This window comes from Artemia sp. Qi Xiang Cuo, chromosome 8 (assembly GCF_049724085.1).
Source record: "Artemia sp. Qi Xiang Cuo chromosome 8, ASM4972408v1, whole genome shotgun sequence".
NCBI lineage: Eukaryota > Metazoa > Arthropoda > Branchiopoda > Anostraca > Artemiidae > Artemia > Artemia sp. Qi Xiang Cuo.
The window spans coordinates 76986634-77012303 of NC_142801.1; the positions used below are offsets into that span (position 1 = coordinate 76986634).

Sequence of the window (25670 nt, forward strand, 5' to 3'; positions counted from 1 at the left end):
CCAAGAACTGAAAATTCATTACCATCTTAAGCGAAAATACCCGCATCTTCAAGCTGCCTAAACTCATCTCGGGTTTTTGTAACAACAATTAATGTATTAAGGCTGACTCTAACACAATATCTGTCCATGTTTAAAACCGGCTGACCTGGAAACAGAAATCCGGGGCGAAGTCGACACGGTTCTTGGATAGTCTTATAAATAGAAAATATAAAAATATCAGTGTATATGCAGCACAAAGATCTAACTCAATTGGCTTTGCTAACCAAGACGAAGTAAAGCCAGCTCTTTAGCTAGTAGCAAAATAAAGCAGACATGTACTGATGATCACTGATGTGCGTAAAGGTCGTATCTAACACCTCCACATTTCTGAACTAATTCCTAAAAATGGTTTAGTATGCTGCGACGGGTTGACCACTTCCCAGAACATAGTGTACATCTTAGAACTCCACGTGTACCACACAGTTCCACCACGCTTAGGACAGTCCCAAAAATTCTTGGAACGCTCCCCAAAACGCTTGGTATAGTTCTACTATGCTATAAGGTGGCGCACGCCACATTATTAATTATGAGACTGGGTAACCCCTCTTTATTCTGCTCTCAAAGAGCGTATCAGCTGGGCACTGCTGATCAGGAGGAGCAGAGTGTGATTCAACGTACATTTCCCTGCTTATTATACCCTTAGAAAAGTCTTAGATAATATCTCACTTGTTTAAGACTGTCTAGTTTATTTTTCTTGGGGTTGGAACCCTTACTAAGGCTCATATGTTCCACGCGAAAATGATTTGAGCTCAAGAAACAGTCAATGTAAATTTATGGTATCTGCTTTTGGTCGTTCTTTTCCTCTTTGCCAATTTTCGCTTATTTTAATGTTGGTTTCTTACAAGTATTTTTTTAATATTTTTAAAGTTTTAGTTATGCCTTTTTTGAATGTGGAGTTTAACTCTTACCCTATATTTGAATTTTTCTATATCAAAAAAATATATTCCTGTAGCAAAACTTTCAAAGGTGATAAGACCTGAAATGAGAATTTTGTCCCATTTCACAGTTTATGCAAGTTTAGAGTCAGCTTTCTCGAGGCTTGCAATTAGTTTTATACATTTTGACGACATTGGATAAGCTCTCCATTATTCAGAGTTTATTTATTTAACAAGAATTTGAAGAATTTGAACTGAAAAAAACAATCGTCGTAACTCCCCTCAAGACTAAATGCCAGTAATGTAAAAAAAAAAAAACGTGCGTCAACAATTTTCAGATCCACAAAATAAATATTTTTTTAATTAACCTAGTAAATTTTCTGTACAGTCCAAGAAAATCTCCTTGGTATGAAGTTTGAATTACTAGTAGTTTTGTTTAAAAGTTCAGTGTTTAAAAGCGTTATTTAATTCCTTTTCTTATTTAGTGATTATTTCCACAAGCCAGTCACATAATTACTTTAACGTATGTCAGAAAGAGAGGCTAGGGAATCTCCACCCGATGTTGTATATCTGTTACTGCTATGTCGCATTTTTAGGCAGGAAAAAGAACATACCTCGTAATAGCTGCTTGTTTTTTTCTATGGGATTTTAAGCAAGTAAAATAAGCGAAAAGTTGAAAAAAAGCGAAAAATGAGAATCACGTCGTTTTCACTAGTAACTTTTCTGTTTTTCTGTGGTTTTACTCACATCCATTTACATAGATCCTTAGCTCCATTTATTTGCGCAATTACATCATATATGTTTACTTTTACATTTTCAACCTGCCCCCCCCCCCCCTAGTTAAGTTCTCTGAGATGTCCCGTTCCACCTCTCCATCTTAGAGCCGGACGCCTATTTACGTAAGCATGCTTTATCAGTAAATTAAAAGGCACTGCAGCTTTAAGCAATCTAACAACCCTTTGATTTGTAAATGAGACATTTAGTGGGTACCATTTTATGCATATTATTAACAATGAATTGCAACAAAACGACGGCCACGCTAAAACAATTCCTATTGATATTAACACCGGTTTCAGATAGTAGCCAGATAGTAATAGTGCTAAATCATCTTGCTAAGGCGGGTCGTGAACACTTCTTGTGACAGACGGCGTGACCAGATTACCGAATTCTTTAGAATAATGACAATACGAAGAAACAGAGCCTCTTGGCCTTCTTTTAATCCTGTCAACAACAACAATCAAGGACGCTTGTAAGGGGGGAGACGGCATTTTTCCTCCCGGACAATTCCCCCCCCCCCCGGAAAATTCCCTCCGAAAAATTTCCTCGCGGAAAATTACCCCCCCCCCGGAAAATTCCCTTCAAAAATTTTTCTCCCGCGGAAAATCCCCCTAGATAATACCCCCTGGGAAAATTCCAATAATCCGTCGGTAAATTTTATTTCTGATCTGAATAAGAGTTAAGTTTAAACTTTCCCCCCACGTCTTCCCCTAATGTGCAAATATATACTCTGAATTGGTATATATAGGGTTGGGGGGTAAAATTTATTTCCGCCAAAAATAATTATTATATTTGGAAAGAGCATAAAAAAAGGCATCGAGTGGTATGTTTACTTTATAGTCAGTGATCCAAGTCTCGCTATCGTTCAAAAAAGGGAAGGGGTGGCTCACATCAGCTGCAGTTGGTTTGAGGGTGGATTCTAAGGTAATCAGGGGTGCTGATAATAAATATCGAGGTGCACAAGTTTGCACGTGATTAGAACATGGTCTTTTTAGCCTATAAATACAAGTTTGGCCTATAGGGACGTCAGACTGCTCTTGATTTTTTTTTTTACACGGTGAAATAAACCTAAAACTTTATAAACTTGACATATTCTGTATCTCAAGAAAAAGTACTTTCATGTGGTATTTTTATTTTTTCCCCACAACTTTTATTTCTCTAGTTAAACCCTATTTAATTTTGAAAACAAGAGTTTTTTAATATACTTTTTTTGGTTTTTCTGACATTTTTGCCTACATAAGTATATTTTTTTATGCTTTATTTGAATTCTGCTCGTCATTACGAGTCAAACTTTGTGCCTCTTTTCCAAAAAATGTTAATTCTCGAGCAACTATTTATTTTTTCTAAATAGCGTCATAGCTTTCAGAAATTAGCCTGCAATGACCAGTTTTTTTTTTTTTTTTTTTTTTTTTTAAGCTGCTAAAAAATGAGAGCGAATCAAACTGCACATCATTCGAACCGTCCTAATTTCCTTCACATGTTGTTAATAAAAACAAAGTCGAGACTTGAATCCACAAGAATATATAAGCATTTGAACAAAAAAATTCCCCCCCCTCCCAAAAAGAAGAACATTTTCTGAATAGTGGCGTTTTATTCTAAATATTTTCAACACAACCTATAATTTTTATTTCACCAAACGATAGATTGCTCTTTTTTGAATCAAATAATTTATTTACACAAGTTTTTATACAACTAATATTTTTTACACAACTAATATTTTTAACCAGGAACAAAAAAACAGATGCCTCATTCGGCGATCGCGTGTGCGAATTTGGTTTCCACGGCAATAAAAAAAAGCCAAGCATCTTACATATCGGGTTTTAGTTGCATAAAGTACTTAGCCATAAAAGGCTAATTTCTCCTGTATAGACTAAAATCGTCAAGTTTTACATTAGTGCGAGCATATTCACCCCGATATTAGTTTTAAGCACCTTAGATTACCCCGGCATCCGTACTCAAACCAACTGCGGCTGATGTGAGCCACTCCCTCTCTTTTTTTGAACGATAGCGGGCCTTGAATCACTGAATATTGCGTAAAGTACTTAAAACTATGACATAAAAGGAGAGGATTTGGGATATTTATCTGACTAGTTAAAGGTAAGGATTCCGGCAACAACGATTTTAGGGGGTGTCAGTTGTCTTGCGCGAGGCACACCATGTTGGTACAACTAGTTCTGAAGCATGTAAACAGATAGGAGATGCGTTGGACAGCATTGCTCCCCTTTTCTCGAAGCACAACGAGTCCAGTCCAGATAAGGAATCATAGCCTCTGGATCAACTATTTAGATCTTATCCGTACTAGAAACGACTTTATGCGGAAAGAGCTGCGGACTAGGGACCACACTTAAACACCACAAAAGAGATGATTCCGATTTTCCTCGCACCCGGATACCATAATACGCCGCATTTGCGCTTAACTACCTAGAAAAAAATATACGCCTACCTAAAAAGTGCCAGAAGTTCACAGAGAGTTCGTATGTGGTAATTTTGTTGTTAGGTAAATAACCATGCCGTTTTGCAGCATTGCCGGTAGTAGTAAGAGAGGTGCTGATTTCACGGATACATGGCTTACCAGTGCACGGTCACGGATACAACCGATGTATACGGGAAAGTATATGCACATGAAAGTATACATACATATCTATTCCGTAGGCGTAAGTTTGTATGTATAATTTCAATTCATTGTACGGTTACCAGGGTCATTTGCCTATTACAATGAACTCTACATGGGTTGAAAGACATGTTTTCTATTATGACACCCATTTTTGGAGGACAGCCAGAGAGAGAGAGCGACTGTCACACTAACTACGTGATTAGTAGTTGTAGTCGGATATAAGTGTTAATTTTCATTGTATTTCATATTAGTAAGAGAATTTAATTCAAAGAGAATAGTTTATTTGAGAGGATATTAGTGAAAAAAAAATGAGTGGTGCATTTACACTATTGGAGATTAATGATGGAACCGACAGCAGCAGCAGCAGCAACGATATACGAGTACCTAATGTAGCTGTGGAAATAACCGCTGGCTGTAGACTATGTCTTGAATGGGACATTATGTACGCGAGATATGTGATATCATTAAGCAAATTTAAGCAGGAGGAACAACTGTGTTTTACTGGAAAAGTAAATATTCTCCATATAAATAAACTTCGGTCAGCATTAGATGTCCTATCGACATATATTGATGAGAACAAAATGCATCAGTGAATATTATTATTATTGTAATTATGTTCAATAAAAATGTTTCTAAATTAATGGTATTTTTTTCTTTCTATAGTAGACTAGCATATATTTTTTAGAGTACAAAAAGAGATTCTGATTAGTCTGAAGTTGGTTGTGAGAGAGTTAGGACTCTAAAAAATGGATAGATTCGAGAAAGATCGAATCATGAGGAATCTAATTCTTATGGAAAAACATTTAATTCTAGATGATGATTTTCTAGAGTTGTCTATTCAAAGGAAGATATTTTCTCGAGGAATGCTTGTCGATATAATGAAAACTGATTCTCCATCATTAGACTATTGCATGAAGCTTCTACATCGTGGTCCAAATGCATTTACACAATTTATTGATATATTGATCACGACACGACAAAATTATATTGTGGATATGCTTTTAAAAATTATTTTATAAATTTAGGACTTTTTTTCATAATAAATATGGTGCTCAAGGTTGATTTACTCCTCTCTCTATCTCTCAGACTTTTTTTTTTTTTTGTTGCTAGCTAAGTTTAATTGTGGTAGTTAGAGCGATAACACTTGACAAAATGTTAAATACATGTCCACTATGTATGTACACACAGGGCAGCTGGTCATCATGTGAGAATTGCACAATGATTGAGGAGTGTGATGAAAAGTGTAGATTATGCAACCCGTGTAAAGTGCATAGAGGATATGCTGTAAAAATTAAAGGTTGTAATTCCTGTATTGAAGAGGTTTTTGACTCTCATCCTAGAGGTCACCTATGCTCCAATTGTCATTATGAAATATGTAAGCAGTGGGAGAGTACATATCCCAGTATGATTGGAAAGAATCCTAACCGGTATTTTATTTTAATGCTAAGAGATTGGTATCGTCATGGGTTTAGACTGCTCTGGGAGGAGGAAACAGGTCATCCATTCAACTGTTGGAACAACAAAAGAATATGGTTTCTACGTCATCGTTGTGAAGACACTGGTTGTTATGATTATAAGCCCACTGATTTTTATTTGGCTGTGACGGAATGTGATTCGACACTTGAGGACACTGTTTGTGAAATTGCTTCAAATAGGCAAATTGAAACATGTGAATTCTATAGAATGAATGAGAATAGTATCATTGACTATACAAAGAGATATCACAAGAGTGAAGTCACGCTCTACTGTAGAAAATGCGACCCTGACATTGCACTACATCAGGATCAGTACACTGTGAATTCAGATAATCTACCAGCACTAGTTGTTGTTGACAAATAACTAGTAGTGGATGAATTATAAAGAGTAGAAAAGTCGTTTTATCATGTATATAAATTTTTTTTATTAATAAAAAATTTAACATACATCTTTAGAACATTTTATTCTTAGGGCACTAAAATCAATATTAAATACACTTGTAAGTATATTCTCCACTAGAAAGTCGTTCAATTGAGGTAAGTCAACGTAGATGTTGAGAAACTGTTTGTAGGTGTACCCACGATACTGAACATGAAAAAGAGTAGTGCATGAAAGCCACATGTCTTAGTCACTAAATCCTGTACTCTTCGTTGATTTTGAATAATGGTTTTCCCACTGCTTTCAATAAAGTTGCTGATGTATGGAGCGTAGAATTTATACGATAGGCCAAGAGGATCAAAAAATTCAATATTCTTCGCTGTTTGAAAGATGCTTAGCCAATGACCGGTCTTCAAAGTCGATGGACTGCTATTAACAATGATCAGGGTATTGTTAACACTTGGAATTTTTTCAATGAAGTCCGAAGGTATGCAATAGGACTTGTATCGGGACATGTATGGATCCATACTAAATACATTGATTATTTGGTTTGTGTTCATGGTGCTAGGTCTAGTAGAACACTGCCATCGGGTGTGATTTCCCAATAGGTTTCAAATTGACTCAGTGATATTAGCGTGATACTCTCAGTCAGAGCATTGGCAAATGCACACTCTAAACGTACATTCCCTGTTCGTACTATGCTCATATCCTGTGTGCCTGACAAATCCAAAACAATAACAACATGATTTTTTGAAAACATTGAATCGGTTATTCCATTTTCAAATAGTTGAGAGTCATGATCTAGGGATTGCATGGTCAACTCGTACAGAGTTCTATACGATTTTTGGTCAAATGATAGAGTGTACAGTGGAATACCATTCACTTTGCACACGAGGCTAGATAGATCGAAAAAATTAAAATCATGGGGATATTCAATCCAGGACCCAACAGCACTGCCGCTCTTCACAAAGGCCAAAGCCACTTTTGATGGAAGTTCTCCATTGATAAATGATGAATCGCTACAGCTACGAGAGCTGGTGGCAATGTGACGTTGATTGGTGATTTTATGGGGGACAAGAAGTTTAATGTTGTTGCCGTTGGCTCTTAGCTTTTCCACTGCCAATGCAACAGAGCTCATAACCTGTTGTTTTCGGACGTGGAGAATTGCCGATGTAATAATGACATTTGCATCGGGTGCTGCAGGAAGTGTTTTTCCCAAAATGAAGTTCGATGGTGCCATCTGTAACTTTATGTCAATCTTGACATAGAGGGGTAGCCTGTGTGATATGTTGAATATCTCATGATTTAATTTTCCAACTAGATGATACTCCTGGGTCACTGCAGTAGTCAACTCACCGTCAGTATCAACACCTGTTCGATATTCATAGCCCAGCGAGTGTCCTCTTATCTCCTTGTACGCCTTTGGTGTCATCATCATAAATTGTATGTAACTTGCATAGTTGGATAAATTATTGCTAGTGCTCACCAATGTTCCATTAATAAATACATTAATTTGCTTGAATAGGTTGTGTAGAATACAGTTTTCACAGGAGAGACCATCACCGGCATTCGGAGTTGTATTATCTGACTTTTACTTCACCACATCATTTAAATCAATAAATGTTGACGACAAATCAATGAAATAGTCTTCATTGGAAAATATTTGAAAGTATATATCTTCCGAGAGGGGTTGTTGAGGGTGAAATTGTTCATTGTAGCCATACTTGACACTAACATCAACATTTTCAGCATTGAATAGATTCAATGAGGAGCTGATTGATGGATGTGATTCTTTGTGGGGGAGATAGGTCATCTTAAGAAAAGAAATTCTTCTTTGATCGAACTATCTTTTTCTTTTTCTTCTTCTTCTTCTGCTTATTGGACTTCGTTGTTTTATTCCTCAACGTCCTTGTTGATGTCCTTTGCTTCCTGCCTGGCTGGAGACTGATGAGTGAATGACGTGAACGCATCCTTTTCAATCCCTCCCCATTTTGTCTAGATTTTAATTGTTCACCAACGGCTCTTGCTGAAGATCTAATATTGTCCTTAACACTCTCCTTGAAATTCTTGCCCGACCCCCAGTCCTGTAGTTTGGAGGCAGCAAAATTCGATGCAGCAGGTACAATATATTTTCTGGCAAGGGGTAGTGAAGAATGAAATAGCGTAGCAAACTAGCTACCAAGACCATGGCCAGACATTGTAGTAATCCCATTGTAGTATTCCAATCCATTCCCTATTTGACGTGGACTCAAAGCACCAACATAACAGTCAATATCGGGACAGACAAATGGAATTCTTCTATTGCTCATTTTTTTAAGGTGATTGTACCTTCGTTGACAATGGGTCGAAAATGACATGTAATCACTGCTAAGCCTTTTGAAATTGCTATTGGATCACCCAATTCACTTCTTAGTGTTAACTGACAGAGCTCCAAATAGGAAGTGTTTACGGGAATATACTGAAGATGCTTTATATTGTAGTGATGAATATGTTCTCGATTTGTTTTTCGTTCAAGAACTCGTAGGAGGGGGACATTTGAGTTACAAACTCGAGATGTTTCCGCAAAGGATGCATAGAGAAATATACAAGTGTCTTTGGAGAAGCTGGGTGCATAGTCCGCATAGATAACTTGGTCACTACCACTGAAATTTTCTGTCCTAATAATACGTTTTTTAAAACCAAGAACCTCACGTAAATTCTCATTGAGGAAAATTCTTTCATTCTCATATGGATTGGTAACATAAATTCTCCTTCGTTCCGTCGAGTAATTGAAAGTGAAACCGCCTTTTTTTCGACTTGCAATTTTTTGTTGATAACTCGACACAGTTCATGCATGTTATTGTATTCCCTGTAGGGGATGTTAGCAATAGGGTACTGATTAGAGTCAAAAGTTGCCATTGCACCTTCATCACCGAATTAAAACGGTCGTATTTTTATTTCATATTTACGATCCTTCCTCAGGATGTCATAGGTATTTTTGAGGATACAGTCGACAAGGGCCACTTCATATGCACCGTCAAATTTGACGGCGGGGGAGAGTTTTGTCCAAAAATCACTTGTCCTATTCAAGTCATTGTAGAGAGGATCGGAAACGTTGGACATGAAAGTTACATAGAAATCATTGGGCATTGTCAATATCTTCAACACCGATCAAAGAATCTAAATCAGAGTTGTATCCTAGCCATCGAACAAGTAACTGTTTCTTACCCCCACGAGAACGTCTCTTTAATATCGTTTCAATTTGATAGATTTCACTGGCATTTTTAACTTTTTGTAATTCATAGTCATAAAAGCCGCCGAGAATCTCCTCATCTTTGGTATCACGCAGGCGATAAGTTATGGGTTTAGTGTCTAGGATTTTTGCCACTTTAAAAAGTTCGGTGGACCACAAGTAATTCCCCTTTTCAAAAACATTAGTTGTTCTATTAATTCGAACCCTATCACCAACATTGAATTTATTCTTCTTCTTCTTGACAGCCGACGATTCGTTGGAATACTGTTTAAGACAGGTGTCAATTGTATCATGATCCGAATGATGAACTTCCATTGGCGTAGAGTTGGATAATGATCGATGAGGTCGTTGATTATAAATCAACATGATTTTATCAAGATCATGAATAAAAGCCGATGTATTTTTTAATGTACAATATCTTGAAATTAAAAGTCAAATAGTTCTTATCAATCGTTCGGCCAATTCAGCCTTTATAGGACTGTGACTATGATAGAGCAGTGTACTATATTTTTCTAGTACTTTTGCAACATGAGGATTAACAAATTCACTACCGCGATCCGTTTGAATTTTTTTATATGAATCCTGTTAGAGAATACTTTCAATGTCCTGAGCAACTTCAACAACTCTCTTTGATCGCAATAGAATTGCATATGCATAGCGACTATAAACACTGATTGCAAGTAGAATGTACTTGTACGGTGTATTGTGACGCCGTTGAAGCTCATCTAGAGTCAGGAGATCTGCTTGCATTATATGCAATGGGTAAAAGGCTTTAGTTTTTAGATATTGATTGGCACGAAGTCTATGATTTCTATGCAGAGTGCAACTTGATTCATTCTGTAGATAGTCTTGTACATTTTTAGTGGGAACACCAGTGACTTTGGAAAGAGTTGTGGGGGAACTTAAACTCCCCGCCTCACCAATATTTTCATAAACACCTTTCAGAACTTCAACCATTTTGAACGTAAACACGTTGTGTAATGTCCGCTATCCTTTTGTATACTGGCCAGTGTTGGTAGTGGTGGTGGTGACGTTGACTTGATGCGTCTTCGCTTTTGTCTAGCTATCAGCGGTGTGCTAGTATTTTCCAAAATTGATTTAAAATCTTCTTCTTCATTTTTTAATGGTGTCAATGTTGTTGTTGTTGTTGATGACGATGATGCATACTCATTGAATTTTTTTTAGAATTTGTCTATTGCCAATAAGACTTTTGGGGAAGTTTAATGTATTTAGAAAGTTGCATGGATGAGTGTCAAAATATAATAGTCCTTTACGATTTGTAACCATATCATAGATTAAATCAATTAGATTATAGCTCTTGCCCTGAATTATAATCCCTGCCCCATTGCTCTCAACTTGAATGTGATCACGGTCCAAGAGATAGGGTAGGAGTCGTGTAAATTTTTCGACCTATTAGTTGGGCCTTATATTTACAAATTTAAATAAAAAAGAATACAAATACTCCATATTCAATTTTGTTACAGCAGCAGAATGCTGTGGAGATGATTCTTTTTTGGGATCAGCAGCAGCAGCAGCAGTGGGGTTCGAGCGATAGGACTTGTGTTTGTCCACTCGACGAAGTGCATCTTGAAGTAAAAGCAGTTTTTTATCATCCTCAATATTTTCATTGTCAAGGAATTTACTCAGATTGTTCTCAAAGTGTTCGATGGGCGAGAGAGCGAGTTCTATTGGAGTCAATTTATAGGGTTTTGACATTCTCTCTCTCTCTCTCTTTTAGAGAAAACTGTTTACAAGTCCTGCAATTATTGGCAGTAAAAGTGTGAAAAAGCTACCACCCGCCTGAAGAAGTCGTTTCCTTTTGAAATTCTTTACTTTCTTTTTAGAGGCCCATGTACGTACAATGGAACGATGTTGCTTTGCCTGTTGCTTAACTATTTCTGGCACTTGAACAATACCCTCGATCAAATTTAAACAAAGTTCGGATATTAGATTAATTAAATCATTGTCAATACCATCTTTGATAATTTCTTTCCTGAGTTGAGGTTTTGAAGTGCTTATAACTGAAAAAAAAATTCTATTTTAACGTAGTTTATTCATTGTCATTATAGTAAATAATATTTCTTTTTAGTTTTAAAGGGGAGATATAATGTAATTTCATTGTCAAAAATATCTGTGACTACACGCAGATCCTAGGGGGTATTTTGATTAAGATCCAATAGGATGTAGCCATAGGGTTTATTAGTTGCCTGATTGTATGCTGAGAGCAGAAATTTGGGGGCTCCCGGATCGATTTGTTTATTGAGAGTTATTAGCGAGCTAGAATCACGAACAACTCTGTAGATGATATAGCAGGTGCAGTTCAATGCAAGTGTTCGTATACACTTGCTCTGATGAAAGAGATTGTGGAGAACCAGAGTAACAGAAATCTGTTTATAATGATAGTAAACACCGAACGTTTGTAGCATTTCATGGGACCATTGTTCAATAGATTCAGCTAGATCATCAATAATCAACCAAGAGTGTGTTTCAACAATGCTGAAAATGTCAAGTCCTGCATGAATTGTATCTGCACCAACCCTGTCGTGGTAGCAATTGCTTTTATTTTATCATATGACTCCTTCCAAATACTATAGCAATAGTAGATTTTTTTCGGCTTTTCCACAAACATTTTATCGCAAATTTTAATAATTTTAGTTAAGAGTATTGTCTTGCCCGACATTGACGGCCCGCACAGAAACGATCTGAATGGTGTTTTAAATTGATACATGTTCCCCTCAACAGTTAACATGGACAACTAACTTTAGACTATAGTTTTCTAATTACTAAATAATTTCCCTATTACTACTACTACTCCGTTCAAGAATAATAACGAGAAGAAGAAGAATAAAGAATAATATTTTCTTTTATTATATACATAAAAAAGGTTACAATACTTTAAAAAAATACTACATTGAAAAATGCACATTAAAAATGAATAAAAAAAAAATACACTTTTTTTTTAAATTTATTTATAATAAAAAAATACAACATTTACATAACCACTAGAAAAAAAAACAAACACTTAAATAAATACACTTTTTTTTCTTTTTTTTTTAAATTTATTTATAAAAAAAATACCACATTTATTGGAGTAATGCGCCCGTGAAATAACAACCCCGTTTTTTACAACCCTTTTAATTTGTGGGGTCCCCCCTCCCCCCGGGGGGCGGCCCCGGCCGCGGCCCGGGGCGGGCCCGGAAGCCCCCGGCGCCGGGGGCCCGCCGCGGCGGGCCCCGCCCCGGCGTGGCCATAAATACTGGAAATTTATCTGCCTTTCAAACACACACACACACACATTTAAAATTTATTGTTATATAGAAAAAAAGAATTAAAAAAAAAAACCTAATGCCCCAAAAAAAACCTCCCCCCCACTTTATACTTTTTTTTTTTTAGTGAATTTAATTTAATTTTTTTATACCGAGTTGTTTTCTTTAATATTTAAATTAAAAAATGGCTGTAATTAAATAATTAACGTTTTGCAATACAATAACACCAACCTCAAGTATATAGACTTTGTCCGATATAGACGACATGTATTTTTTCTCAAATATAACTTTTTATTTTTTAAAATGTAAATATCAAATTGAATTTAATTCCGCCTTTTGTATTAGTCTTCGCTCATCTCTGTTTCCCAACACACTACTATCGATATATTTTTTTACAATGCATTTAGGTAACCCTGTGTGACCGATTGTGTTATCAAAGACATGCGTTTCCAGACGATATCCATTCGGACCAGGACACATAACACTGGATATCAGATCGCTACCCGTTTTGGATTTTAGCATTAACAATTGATTTGGGGCCTGGCGTTTCACTAGCTCTGGGTAGAGGGATTCGTCCCAATTAGTGTAGTCCATTCGTGAGCTAATGTACTCGCCATTTTCCAAATCATTCAATAGATTTTCAGTTTTGACTTTTAACAGGAGTGAATCAGTGTCCCCGTAGGACACTTTAACTTGTCCCTCAATCGGCCACTGTACCCTACATACATTATAATAAAATGACAACATGAGTTTCTTGGATATTTCAGTTATTGCACTTCCCCCCTACATATTTTTATTTAATACAATGTTTATTTTTTTGCGATTTAGGCGAACCATATTGGAGTCTCTGATTGTGAACTGTGTTAAGTTTGGATCCGCAACGATTCGAGTATAATCTATGGGGTCGGTTATTCCGTCACATTAACTTCAGTGTCGCTCGCTTTTGCACCGTATACCAAACACTAAATTCAAAGTGAGTTTATATGCTTCTTTTTCAACCTTCGTTTTCGCTTTTGAACGCTTACCGACAAAGGTATCACTAAACGTTTTCATGTAAGGCTTTTGATAAAAATGGAGGGCTCTATGAATCTTTTTGACCTTGAAACTATTGGACACAATCCATTTCAATAGCACATGATGAACAACGATATTCTGTTTCGGGTTGAGATCGGCAATTAGTTTTTGTTTTGAAGGTACCCTGTGCATATTCCCATCCCATACTAAAGATAAATTGTAGGGGCTCGGAGATTCCCTATCCACCGGCCTATTTAAGCATGGGAAAACAAATTCTTTTATACCGAGTCATGGATTTCCATGGGTCTTTTACCGTCAATTTAAAAAAAACATCCCTGTGCCCCATTCTCCTCAACACTACCAATGTCGGGGAAATTTGAAGCACACGGATTGTTAAGCCAGTTATAATTGCCACAAGGTAAATAGTAGTGAGAAATTGCCGATAGGTACACAGAATTCATATCCAAAAACATTGCGTCCAACTTTTAATCGGTATGCTGTCCACTCAGATCAGTTTTCATGATACAATCCCCATGACAAACATACACAACCCTCAATGTTAACTCTACAGACAGATGCTGATCCACATCGGCGATCAGACCTATTTCTTCTTTGCTGATTTTAAGTATCAAGTCCATCACTAAATGGGGAGTGGAAAAATAATAACCTAAATCCAACCCAAACTCCCCATAGATTTTATCCGTATTTTTGCACACAATATCCAGAAGAGTGAGTACGTCACTGGCCAAGGAAAGTTTACAATAATCCCACCCATTTTTACACCCACCCTTTGCCCAAACCCTTTTAGCAAATTTGTATTCGCTAGTGTCGCACCCACTCGCAGTAACAGAATTTTAAAAGGTTTCAATGGCCAGTAATGATGCCAAATCTGCCTTTAAGCCCGAGCTGTACTAATCATATTGATATACGCCCTCACATGTTAATGAATCATACCCTTCATCATCAGGGAAGCGCTAATTAAGGAGGGGGAAGCTATCAAAATTGTCACTTTTCTGCAACTGAATAAATTGACTTAAAGATTTGGGGAAGAAGCTATACGAGTCTAAAAAACAAATTTTATTTAGGCCGGTGTTGCCAGTGTCAACTGTTTTCCAAATGAATTCTTGTAGTAATAGCTTTTCTAATGATTTGGGTAAACTATTATATGACAAAGTCCCATAGATCTATGCGTTTTCTACAACTCCCCCCTTGGCAATGCGGGACAACGCCGGAAGAACAAAACTTTAAGTCGTAATTGGAATTGTGTATAAAAACAGGTACGAAATATTGTTGTCTAATCTTTAAATTGCATGACTGGTGTGCTACCACTATAAAGTTACTCTCTTCCGATGTACGTTCCTGCCACAAATGATCATGGTCGATCATGCTCCCCCTCCCCCCCTTCCCAACACCATCATCAAATTCTCCCTTGCAAACTCAGCCCAGTTTACGATTTTTAATGGCCACTATGTCATCTGGTGATAGGACCATAGGGTAGTTTGTATAACGAAGGCGCGAAATTGCAGCGTTCGCTGTTTTGACTAGACTGACCAATGCCGAGCGCATGCAGTCTTCACCGTCACTCAACATCTCCACTACCTCCAGCACTTGCATGGTATTATTGGAATCTCGTTGCGCGTGAGCGTAAGAGACCCCTATGGCTTCATGTATTTTAACATGATTTGAATTTGACAGATCGCACACGTCCGTCAGCTTAGCCTCGCAGTCCAAAGCGATCTTATTGCTCTGCAGGAGCGTGTTTTGAAAATTTTTAAAACGTAAGATCGCTCTATCTCCGCTTACCGTCTCCACAGCCTGGTATCCTTGACGTTTACAGTGTTTCATGTGATGCTTTAACTTTAAATCAGAGCCAAATTTTTAGAGGCATGTTGGACAGTAATAACGTACCTCATATTTCTTACCCTCACTTAGAACCCTACTAATATCCGTAATCGGATTGAAATGACCGATTGAATCGGAGTCTGTGGGTGGGGTGTATAGAAGCCATACCTAGTATTTTACTGATTCAATTGAAGGAACTCAAACTTGAAATAATTCACCCTTCTTATTGGAAAGCTTGCCCTCCTCAAATTCTGTTTCATACTGTAGCACCGTGAGACCAATCTTTAAATGTGCACTAGCTCACTCAAAAATATCTATTCCTTTTAGTCTCAGAGGGTATTGACCATTTAAACAATTAAAATCCACTTTGGGGAACTTTGAACCCTCCCTACCAGTAACTGCCATTTTGTCCAACTTCTTCTTAGATGCATCATCGCGCAGAGGTCTGTATGCCGCAATTAAAAACGTATACTTGAAACGCTGCAGCTTCGTATCGAAACAGATTCGTTGTATTCCCCTACCCCGCTCTAAATCTGAATGATATTTTAATTCAATTGCCCTCTCCCCATGCCCACCTCTTACAATAAAATCCTTTTTAAACCTACAAATGTTAACATTTAAACTTTCAATAAATAAAACCACAGATCCACTACCCCCCTCGTTATAATTTTACCACGTACTTTGAATACTATTAGCCCAATTTAGAAAAAACTCCCCAAAATTTGATAAATTCGGGTGTATTGCCAACATCTCTGTGTGCAAGTATTTTGAATACATCTCACCCGCAATTTCATTTAAAAAAAATATTTTTAGTGCTATTGATGCTTTTAAACTGACACCCACTCCCCACACCCCCATTTGTTGTTCAAGAATGGCTCGAATCTTATCAGTATATGAATGTGTAATGGACAGGGGATCTGTGATTATATCCCCCGACACTAGAGAGTTGAAAGGGTCACCGAATTTGGCCCTGTAGACCAGTGTGTGATGCAAGGCAGAGTTGGAGAGAAAAAAATCCGGAAGAGGGGAGACTGTTGCTGTATTACTACTACTTCTATCTATAGCATTAAGTGGAGTGGTGGTGGGTGACAGAGAATTGTCAATAACACCACTCCCAGTCTGTTCAATCATATTGGGGGGATGTGGCATGAGGTCCCCTAGCACATATTCTAAGGTGTTTGGGGACAATTGGTCAAGCCAGCCTGTATTGTCCTCTGATCTAATTTCCTTATGAGGACCCGGTTCAGATTTACTTGTAACATCATCATCTAAATATTCACGTATGAAACTATCCGCCCACTCTGGGTCCTCAACCATGTCAATATCACAGCTTAAGTCATCCAGGCTGGCCATTTCCCCAAAAACATCGTTAAGGAAGCCACTGTCCCACTCCATAGTCTCTAGGACCAGTATAGGTTCATCCTTGAACTCTGCTGGTGGTGACAGAATTGGTCCTGTAAATATAGTTGCCTCATCACTCAATGGTGTCGCTGGTGGTGGTGCTATATTTTTAATCTGTAGAAAAAAAAGTTTTATTTTTTATGTAAATTTTTTTATAGTTAATAGACTTTGTCAATTTCTCATAGTCATTGTCACACTACCATCACCATCACCTGAACAATTAAAATAATAAGACAGTTACATTGTATTATGTAATTCATAATGTAAAATTAACACGTTAAAAAATATATTTTTTTTTTTTTTTTTTAGTCAGGAAATTTTTTTGTTTTTATTATAAAAAATTAATGTTTTTATTCAAAAAATTTTTTTTTTAAACAAAAATGCAAAATATGAGTCCAATTCGATTTTTTGAGCCCCGCTACTATCCTAAGCTCCTGCTGAAGTCAGCTTCAAATATTGAACTTTGTATCTTTAAAAAGTATAAATGACACAAAAAGGTATTTTTTCAAAAATATGGGGAAATTGCTACTTATATAAAAATTGGAATCAATAATAACAAAAGAACCTGCTTGAGTTATAATCTAATATTTAAATTTTTATTTTTTTTTAAAGTATAATTGACAAAAAAATGTATTTTTTTTTTTTTTTTTTTAAATAGGGGGACATTTTACCTTATTTATACCTGTTACACCCTAATAAAAAACGCACCTGATTACGATAGAATAAAATATTTAAATTTGTATATTAAAAAATTATAAATTACAAAACAATTTAGTTTTTAAAAAATAGGGGGGCAATTGCCCCCACTACTATCCTAAGCTCCTGCTGAATATAGGTTCGAATAGTTAACTATGTATTTTTTGAAAAAATATAAATTCCTCAAATATTTATTTTTTAAATAATTGGGGGGCACTTTCTCCTTATATCTAAATTGTCACCACTACTATCCTAAGCTCCTGCTGAAGCTAGTTTCGAAGATTGAACTTTGTATTTTTTAAAAGTATAAACTCCAGATGTCGGTGGTTGATGGTGCTACCTTCTAAATAATCCATATTGTCCTGTGTCTTGTGTCAATTGATTTGATTGAAGTTGACCTGGGCTGAATAAATGATGGTAAGAGAAAGACTAACTTTTTTCTCCATCCATGTCAACACTTAAAATGTTTGATGGTCATTTTTTAGAACTTCCCCACACCTCCCCCTCTCCCGGGGAGGACCCTTGGGAACCGGGGGCTTCCTTCGATGTAGGAGGATCGATACCCTTTCGAGTTATGGGGATGGGGTATTGGACTTCACAACACTTTTCAAATAGAACAACCTCAAATTATTTCTCGTAAACACCTAAGTGTTTCAATGAGATGATCAAAAACTGCTTCACCCAAATAATGTTTCTTAACATTAACTCGAAGACATATTTGGAAATTATCAAAAAAACCTTTTTCCATGTGTAAATTGCTTATTGAAGATAAAGATCTGGGTATTTAAAGACCAATTTGCATGCGACCCTACTTAGAATTCATATCGGATTGATAGATCTGATAAGTATAGCGTATGTATTAAAATGAATTAGTCAATAAAATACCATTATAGTCTTGCGCTTTCAAGTTATTTTTTCTTTTTTTTTAAATTTCGTTTTTTTCAAATAGTTAGTTTTTTTTGTCTAAAATTTATTTTTCCTTATAAAACCTATTTTTTATAATTTAAGAGGTACGGTTTTTTTTTTTGTTATAGAAATTAATTTTAAGAACTAATTTATATATATCACTAATTTTGTTAATGAAAGAAAATTAAATAGCTTAAAAACAAATTTTAATTTTTTAAAAAGCTATGCCCATTATAAAATTTTGTATTATTTTTTGAAAATAGGGATAGAAAAAAAAAATATGTATATACTTACAAATTCCGATTGGACCTCTATATCTGAACTCCTTTGTAATACTTGAGGGGGGTTAAGGTCACAATCTTCAGTAGGTTGAGCTGAGGCATTATATAAGGCAGTCCACTCCCTTTTCAAGTTCCTTCCAGCTGATATGGAGCTAACACGGGGGTCAGAGGTCCCTGTCATTAAAAGATTCGCAGGCATTGGCTGATCTTGTGTAGTTCTAGTATCGAATTTGATAACTGAAGGTCTTGTATCTTGCATTAGTACACCTTCTCTATATAGTGCCCTCTTTTCAGAAGGGGGGGTATTGCATGTGTCCACTTCCTTGAAAAAAATGCATTTTAGGTTTGTGAAAATAATTAATTTTATGTTAGGAATTTAAAGTAGTGAAAAACTTTTTTTTTTTTCAATAGAGCTAAGCACTTTTTTTTCAAAAAAATCCCTAAAAAGGTTAACTGATCATGATAAAAATAACACATTAAATGCAGAATGGCCTGTAATTATTTTAAAAAACACCACAAAAAAAAAAAAACGCCGCCGTAAGCTTCAACCTATAGGAGAATTATTTAGAGGTTTCAGCTCCTAAAAACAATAGACTTCTAAGTATATAAGTACCCTTAGTTCTAGTGTATGGAAAGAATTTCTTCCTTAACTTAATGACAATTTCTTTTTAATAATGAGAAAATTTTTACTCACCAGAAATTGCTTTGAATTATCCATTTTTTGTATGTAATTACAAAAAATGTCAGTTGTGTTATGTTCAATAAACGATTCGAAACTGTTGAGGTATCTAATTTGAAACCTGAATATATACAAAAAATAATTAGCTTCTAAAAAAGAAGAGACACCGGTTTTTTGAACTAAAAAAAAAGACATTGAACTTTGAAATTGCGTCGTTCCTAGAGTGTAAAGACCTGTAGACCTGTTTGTACGCAAATGACCATGGTAACCGTACAATGAATTGAAATTTTACATTCAAACTTACGCATACGGCATAGATATGTATGTAAACTTTCAAGTGCCTATACTTTCACGGATACATCGCTTGTATCCGTGACCGTGCACTGGTAAGCCATGTATCCGTGAAATCAGCACCTCTCTTACTACTGCCGGTGATTTGACTTTAGAGTTGACCGTGAATCTGGACATCAAAGGTCATCGAAGAGTTTCTGGTATCGTTGCTGCGACAACGAATGAAAATGCCAAGGATCGATATCTGAGTACTCTCCCCTTTCTCACAGCAGCCCCCAGAACGCTGAAAGCGAACCTGAATATGGAAGACGAGGCAATGAAGCATCATGAAGATACGACGGCATTTACGAATCTGACAATAAAAGGTAAAAATCGGGTTATGGACTTGGTAGTGTTGTTCGGAAACCCATTCAATACGACGAGAAAAGAGTTGTACAACTTTATGAAAGGGGATAGAGCTCCAGAAGCAGTAGAAAATATTCTGCTGAACTTCCGAGACATTGGCTTCGAAGCCATGAGCTCACATCTTGACGGTAAATCCACGAAAGTAAAAGTTGGCATAGTAAAAACTTTCGCCTCTAATGCCAAAGAAGGAAAAAAGTAAGAGCCACAAAAAAAAATATTTTGGGAAAACTGAGCTACTTAAACTAGTTCTGTGTCTTGCAAATTCAACACAAACTTCGTCCCTCTGTGAGCTGCTGAAGTACGAGCTACGGCCCTATCCAGCCTCACTTGCAGGATTATCATCAAATCGTAGGGAGCCTCAGCTACGTACTGGTACAGAGTCAACAGCCTTGAACTACATACTGCAACAGTCTGGCTTGCAGTCATGGCCGTGATACGCTTTTTGAAGACTCTCCTCGATCTGACTATATAGTTGATGTTATGAGTGTCATAAGGTGTTATCGACCAGAAAAAATGAGACGCTAGCAGATTTTGGAATAAGAGTTTACGATGGGATTCTTAGGGACATACTCGAAGCTTGTCATTCTATCCATTTGGTTGGTGACAGGTATGACGGTCTTAGTAACGATAGAACCCATGATGACTACTCGCTCAACCTCAAAGAAGTATCTGGCTGTCAATAAAGAAGAGGATATCCTTGAGGAAATGTTTCCAGCCCTTTCACTTCCTTTAGCACAGCTGCAACACTCTGGGACGGGATTCTGAGTAGTCGCTCAGCCAAAGGTTGACTCTTGAAAGTTCTTTTCGAAGTCTGGGAGTAGAAAATTTTGACCTGTCTGATGGTTCATCTCGCTGAAGATTTCTAGAGTCGACATAGAGCTGTTACCGTTCCCCCTAATGTTACGACGATATCTCGTCTAGCCAAGAGGAAGCAGACACTCGGGTGTTATACCACACAGCAGTTACCGCAAGACGAAAGAGAACACTTGTGATAATATAAGCCACGATACTGATATTGTCTTACTAGCTGCATACTACTTCTAGTATCTTGCTAGTCTCGGCCTCAAACAACTCTGGGTTAAGTTTCCTTCTTACCGCATACCTATCCATACGGAAGCACGAAAACTAGGAGAAACATTTTGCAACGCCTTGCCGCTTTTCCACAGCTTGAGTGAATGTGACACCACAAGCTTTCTGTATGGAATTGGAAAGGTCCACTCTTTTTTTTAGCTGCAAAGTCTTCAGAAACTTTCCTGGGGTCTTTAGGTGATGAAGTTCGAGTCCTTGCAGAGAAGCCATCATCTGTGCAAAGTGATGGTTTAGTCAACGTTTGTAAGCAGATTGTGGTTACAGTGTATGGCGGAAGTGCGACGAACTTGTCTGATTGATAGTCTCTATTGATAGTCTGTCTGTATGTCAATAGTCTGAATGATCTTCGAGCACATTTGTACTCAAGATTGGAGGATTTGTGGCGTTTACCACCAACTGATATCTCGTTTCTGCTTCATTTAAAAAGGTACATTTTGCAGTCACTGATTTGGATCCAAAACCACAAGCCCTGTACTGATTTACCTCAGGCTACCGATATGGGCTGGAGAATTTAAGATCATGAACTAAAGCAAGACCTAGTTTCTGCGATGCCGCATGGGCTAGCATCGCTTTCTTTTTGCAACTGTGACAAGACGAGGTGTGGCTCGCGCTGCAAATGCTCCAAAATAGGTTTCTACGACAGCGCATGCAAGTGTGGAGCTGACCTCCAAAAATGCCTACTTTCCGATGTGAATCAGAACGAGTCCGACACCGAAGATGAAGAAGAAAAAGAGATTTGAGCCACTGTTTCATTTTCAGTTTTAAATATTTGATTTTTTTTTTATTTGTTTCGATATTAAATTGCTAATGCAGTCGTCTAAACCTTACTTTCAGCTGATCGTGACATTTACCGTCTACTACACCAGTGGCCGTTGACCCAATCCAACCGATTGGATCATTGGCCCCTGCTATGCTGGGATTTAAAGAAAATAGTATCTTAAATCAGACTTAGTCACCTCTGCACCACACGCTCACACGGCTTTGCCACCTTGAGGCTCGTATATGAGCCTACGTAAGCCAGATTGTATCTACTACTACAGAAAAATAAATAGTTGCTCAAGAAATAAGATCTTTTGGAAAAGAGGCACATGGTTAGTCTCGTAATGACGAGCAGAATTCAAATAAAGCATAAAAAATCTACCAAATTCGCGCATGCGATCGCAGAACTAGGCATCTGTTTTTTTGTTGTTTTTTTTCTGGTTAAAAATATTAGTTGTATAGAATGTAAATACATGATATGATTAAAAAAAAAGAGTGATCTATCGTTTGGTGAGATAAAAAACATAGATTGTCTTGAAAATATGTCGATTAAAACGCCACTATTCAGAAAATTTTCTTTTTTTGGGGGGGGGGGGGCGAAATTATATTGTCCAAACGCTTATATATTCTTGCAGATTCAAGTTTCGACTTTGTTTTTATTAACAACGTGTAACGGACATTCCGATGGTTCAGTTTGATTCGTTTTTATTTTTTTTAACAGCCAAAACAATTTTTTTTTTAACTTGGTCATTGTAGGCTAATCTTCGAAAGCTATGACCTTATTTAAAAAAAATAAATAGTTGCTCAAGAATTAAGATTTTTTTTAAAAGAAGGTACATGGTTTGACTCGTAATAACGAGCAAAATTCAAATAAAGCATAAAAAATATACTTATGTAAGAAAAAAATTTCAGAAAAATCAAAACAACTAAGAAAAAGTATATTTGAAAACCTTGTTTTCAAAATTAAATAAGGGTTAACAAAAAAAATGAAGGTTGTGGGACAAAACTAAAAATACCAGGTGAAGTGTACTTGTTCTTAGGATTCTGAATATGTCAAGTTTATAAAGTTTTCAGTTTATTTTGCTGTGTAAATAAAATCAAGAGCGGTATGACGTCCCTATATGCCAAATTTGACTCTATAGGCTAAAATGACCATGTTCTACACGTGTGCAAACTTGTGCACCCCAGTATTCGTTATCAGCGCCCCCGATTACCCCAGAATCCACCCTCAAACTACTGCAGCGAATTTGAGCCACCCCTTGAAAGATAACGGACCCTGGATCAGTGACTATTATTCATAAGTCAATAATATGAGGAACAAAAATTTACCCCTAACCTAGGTACCTCCCCCCTCCCTAGACCCCAAAAAAGAATAGTTTAAATATCGTAAACACAATGAAAACCACGCTTTGCACTGCATTTCTCTATAGCGGTCTCTAGCAATTAACGTGTCTGTCGGGTTTTTCGTGACTGGTTACCTTGTAAAATATATGAAAGTGTCCTTATAACGCACCAGTACCCTTTTTTCTTTGTAGTATATATACTACATTCACATGCCTACCGGTACAAAGGGAGAAAAGGCGAGGCAGAACACCATTAGCCTTGCCAGGAAATTTTTGGGGTATGGGGAGTGACAAGTACTACCAGGAGCTTTGTTTTCACCGATTTTTAATGGTAATTCTCGTCTTTTTCTATACAAAATGTTTAAATGTATTTAAACACAGCTATACAACGTTTTTAAACATGAAAGAACACTATTGTGGTAAGAAAAGAGATAAGATTGGTTTGTTCGATATTTTTCTGATTATTTTTTATTTGCTTATATTACATTCGATTGCTCAAGCTTGATTCATCTTAATCAAACAAAATCTTAAAAAAAAAAAGAACTTTCGCAAGCATTGTATTTGAACTTGTTCATCAGGAAATACATTGAACATTCTATGTCAGAAGATTAAGCAGACACGTCATCATGCTAATAGCAATAGCTGCAACCTAGTAAAGAGCTAACCACATCCCACGGCTACCAAAAGTTTAAAAACAAAATAGCTATAAAAGAGTTACCTTTAGCACTAATATAGGAAGATAACTATTATTTAACACTGTTAGACGGATACCACTGTTATTAGCAATGATTTTAAAACTAATAGCATATGTGAACCTGATTTTTGTTCTGGTATTGATATTACTGTCATGCTTGTTTCCTTCACATGATCCTGATATTTTCAAAAACCCCTGTGAAACCACTAAAGTCATGGCTTCTAAATAGAATTACCAGACTTTTCATGGTCTATTTGTCCTTAGGTCTTATAAAACGATTTCAGGCCCTTTTTCCTGACCCTTAGAACAGGCTAGAAGAGTTTTACTGTAATGATTCTTTTTAGTATATTAGTTAAAATAACTTTTTCCGCAAAATAAGTTTTTCAAAGAAAAGTAAAGAACTCCATTAAAAAAAAATTAGCAAAAATAAAATAAAATAATCTACCAAGCTCGAAACTACCACAAATCAGCATTGATATATAAATGAAACCCAAAACGAACAGAAATTAAAATAAGTAACCGAGGCAAACTCAAAACGAGCAAAAAATTAACATAAGTTGGGCTCAAAAACCCTATGCCTTCCCAAGGCCAGAACAAAATTTCCACTTTACCGAAAAAATACAAATGAATATGTACTGTCAGTTTAATATAATATACTGATATTTAGTAATCAAAATGTTAATATTATTTGATTTATTAAAGTTATAAAAGTGAAAACATTTATATTTTTTCAGTAAAGTGTAAATTTTGTTCTGGCATTGGGGAGGCATAGGGGTTTTGCACCCAACTTATGTTAATTTCCAATATTTACAATAATTTACAACACTTACAATATTTTGATTTGGTTAAATTTTAAGAGCAGAAGTAGCCTCGAAAGTTTGAACATAATACCCTCAGTCGTTCTTGGGATACTGCTGAGATGACTTATTGGGAATTAGCATTATTACAGTGCATTTTGATTTAATATTAAGGCAACTTTTAGTTTTTAAAAATAATGGGCAATTGGGAGGGTGGTAGTGGAAGGGGGATTAGTTGCCCTCCAATCACTTTCGACTATTAAAAAGGGCATCAGTCCTTTCTATTTTCAATAGAATGAGCCCCTTTCGAAGTTCCCACGACAACTCCTTCGATACGAAGTGCCCTGGTCTAAACAACAATAACAACAAAAACATTACTAATCACTTTTGACTATTAAAAAGGGCTCTAGCCCTTTGAATTTCAAATCGAATGAGCCCTTTTCTGAAGTTTTTACGACAACGTCTTCTATAAAATCTTATATGCCCCCAGGGCTTAACTTAAAACCCTTGCCCTGAAGGCTTTGGTGGAGTATCCTCCTCTAAAATATATTTTCTATCTTTAAATCAACTACGCTGAACAAAATGGCTATCTCAAAATTTTGTTTGGTTGTATTGGGGGGACCGATGGGCGGGAGGTGGGGCTAGCTGCTCTCCAATCACTTTAGACTATTAAAATGGGCACTAGTCCTTTGCATATCCTATTGAATGAGCTTTTTTTGAAGTTTCTACGACAAAGCCTTCTATAAAAACATTATATGCCCCCTGGGCATAACTTAAAACCCTTGCCCTGAGGGTTGTGGGGGAATGTTCTCCTCT

At 36.6% G+C, this 25670-nt stretch overlaps 1 protein-coding gene across 1 annotated transcript; it reads right to left on the reverse strand.

Annotated features, from left to right (window-relative positions):
- Positions 1-26: 26 nt before the first annotated feature.
- LOC148949807 (uncharacterized) lies at positions 27-19077 on the reverse strand. The gene is made up of 3 exons (XM_089092793.1): positions 18811-19077; positions 16473-17028; positions 27-145 (listed from the first exon to the last, which is right to left on the reverse strand). The coding sequence occupies exons 1-3, from the start codon at positions 19054-19056 to the stop codon at positions 27-29; spliced, it is 921 nt and encodes a 306-aa protein (XP_088948919.1). The 5' UTR covers positions 19057-19077.
- Between the last annotated feature and the right edge of the window lie 6593 nt (positions 19078-25670).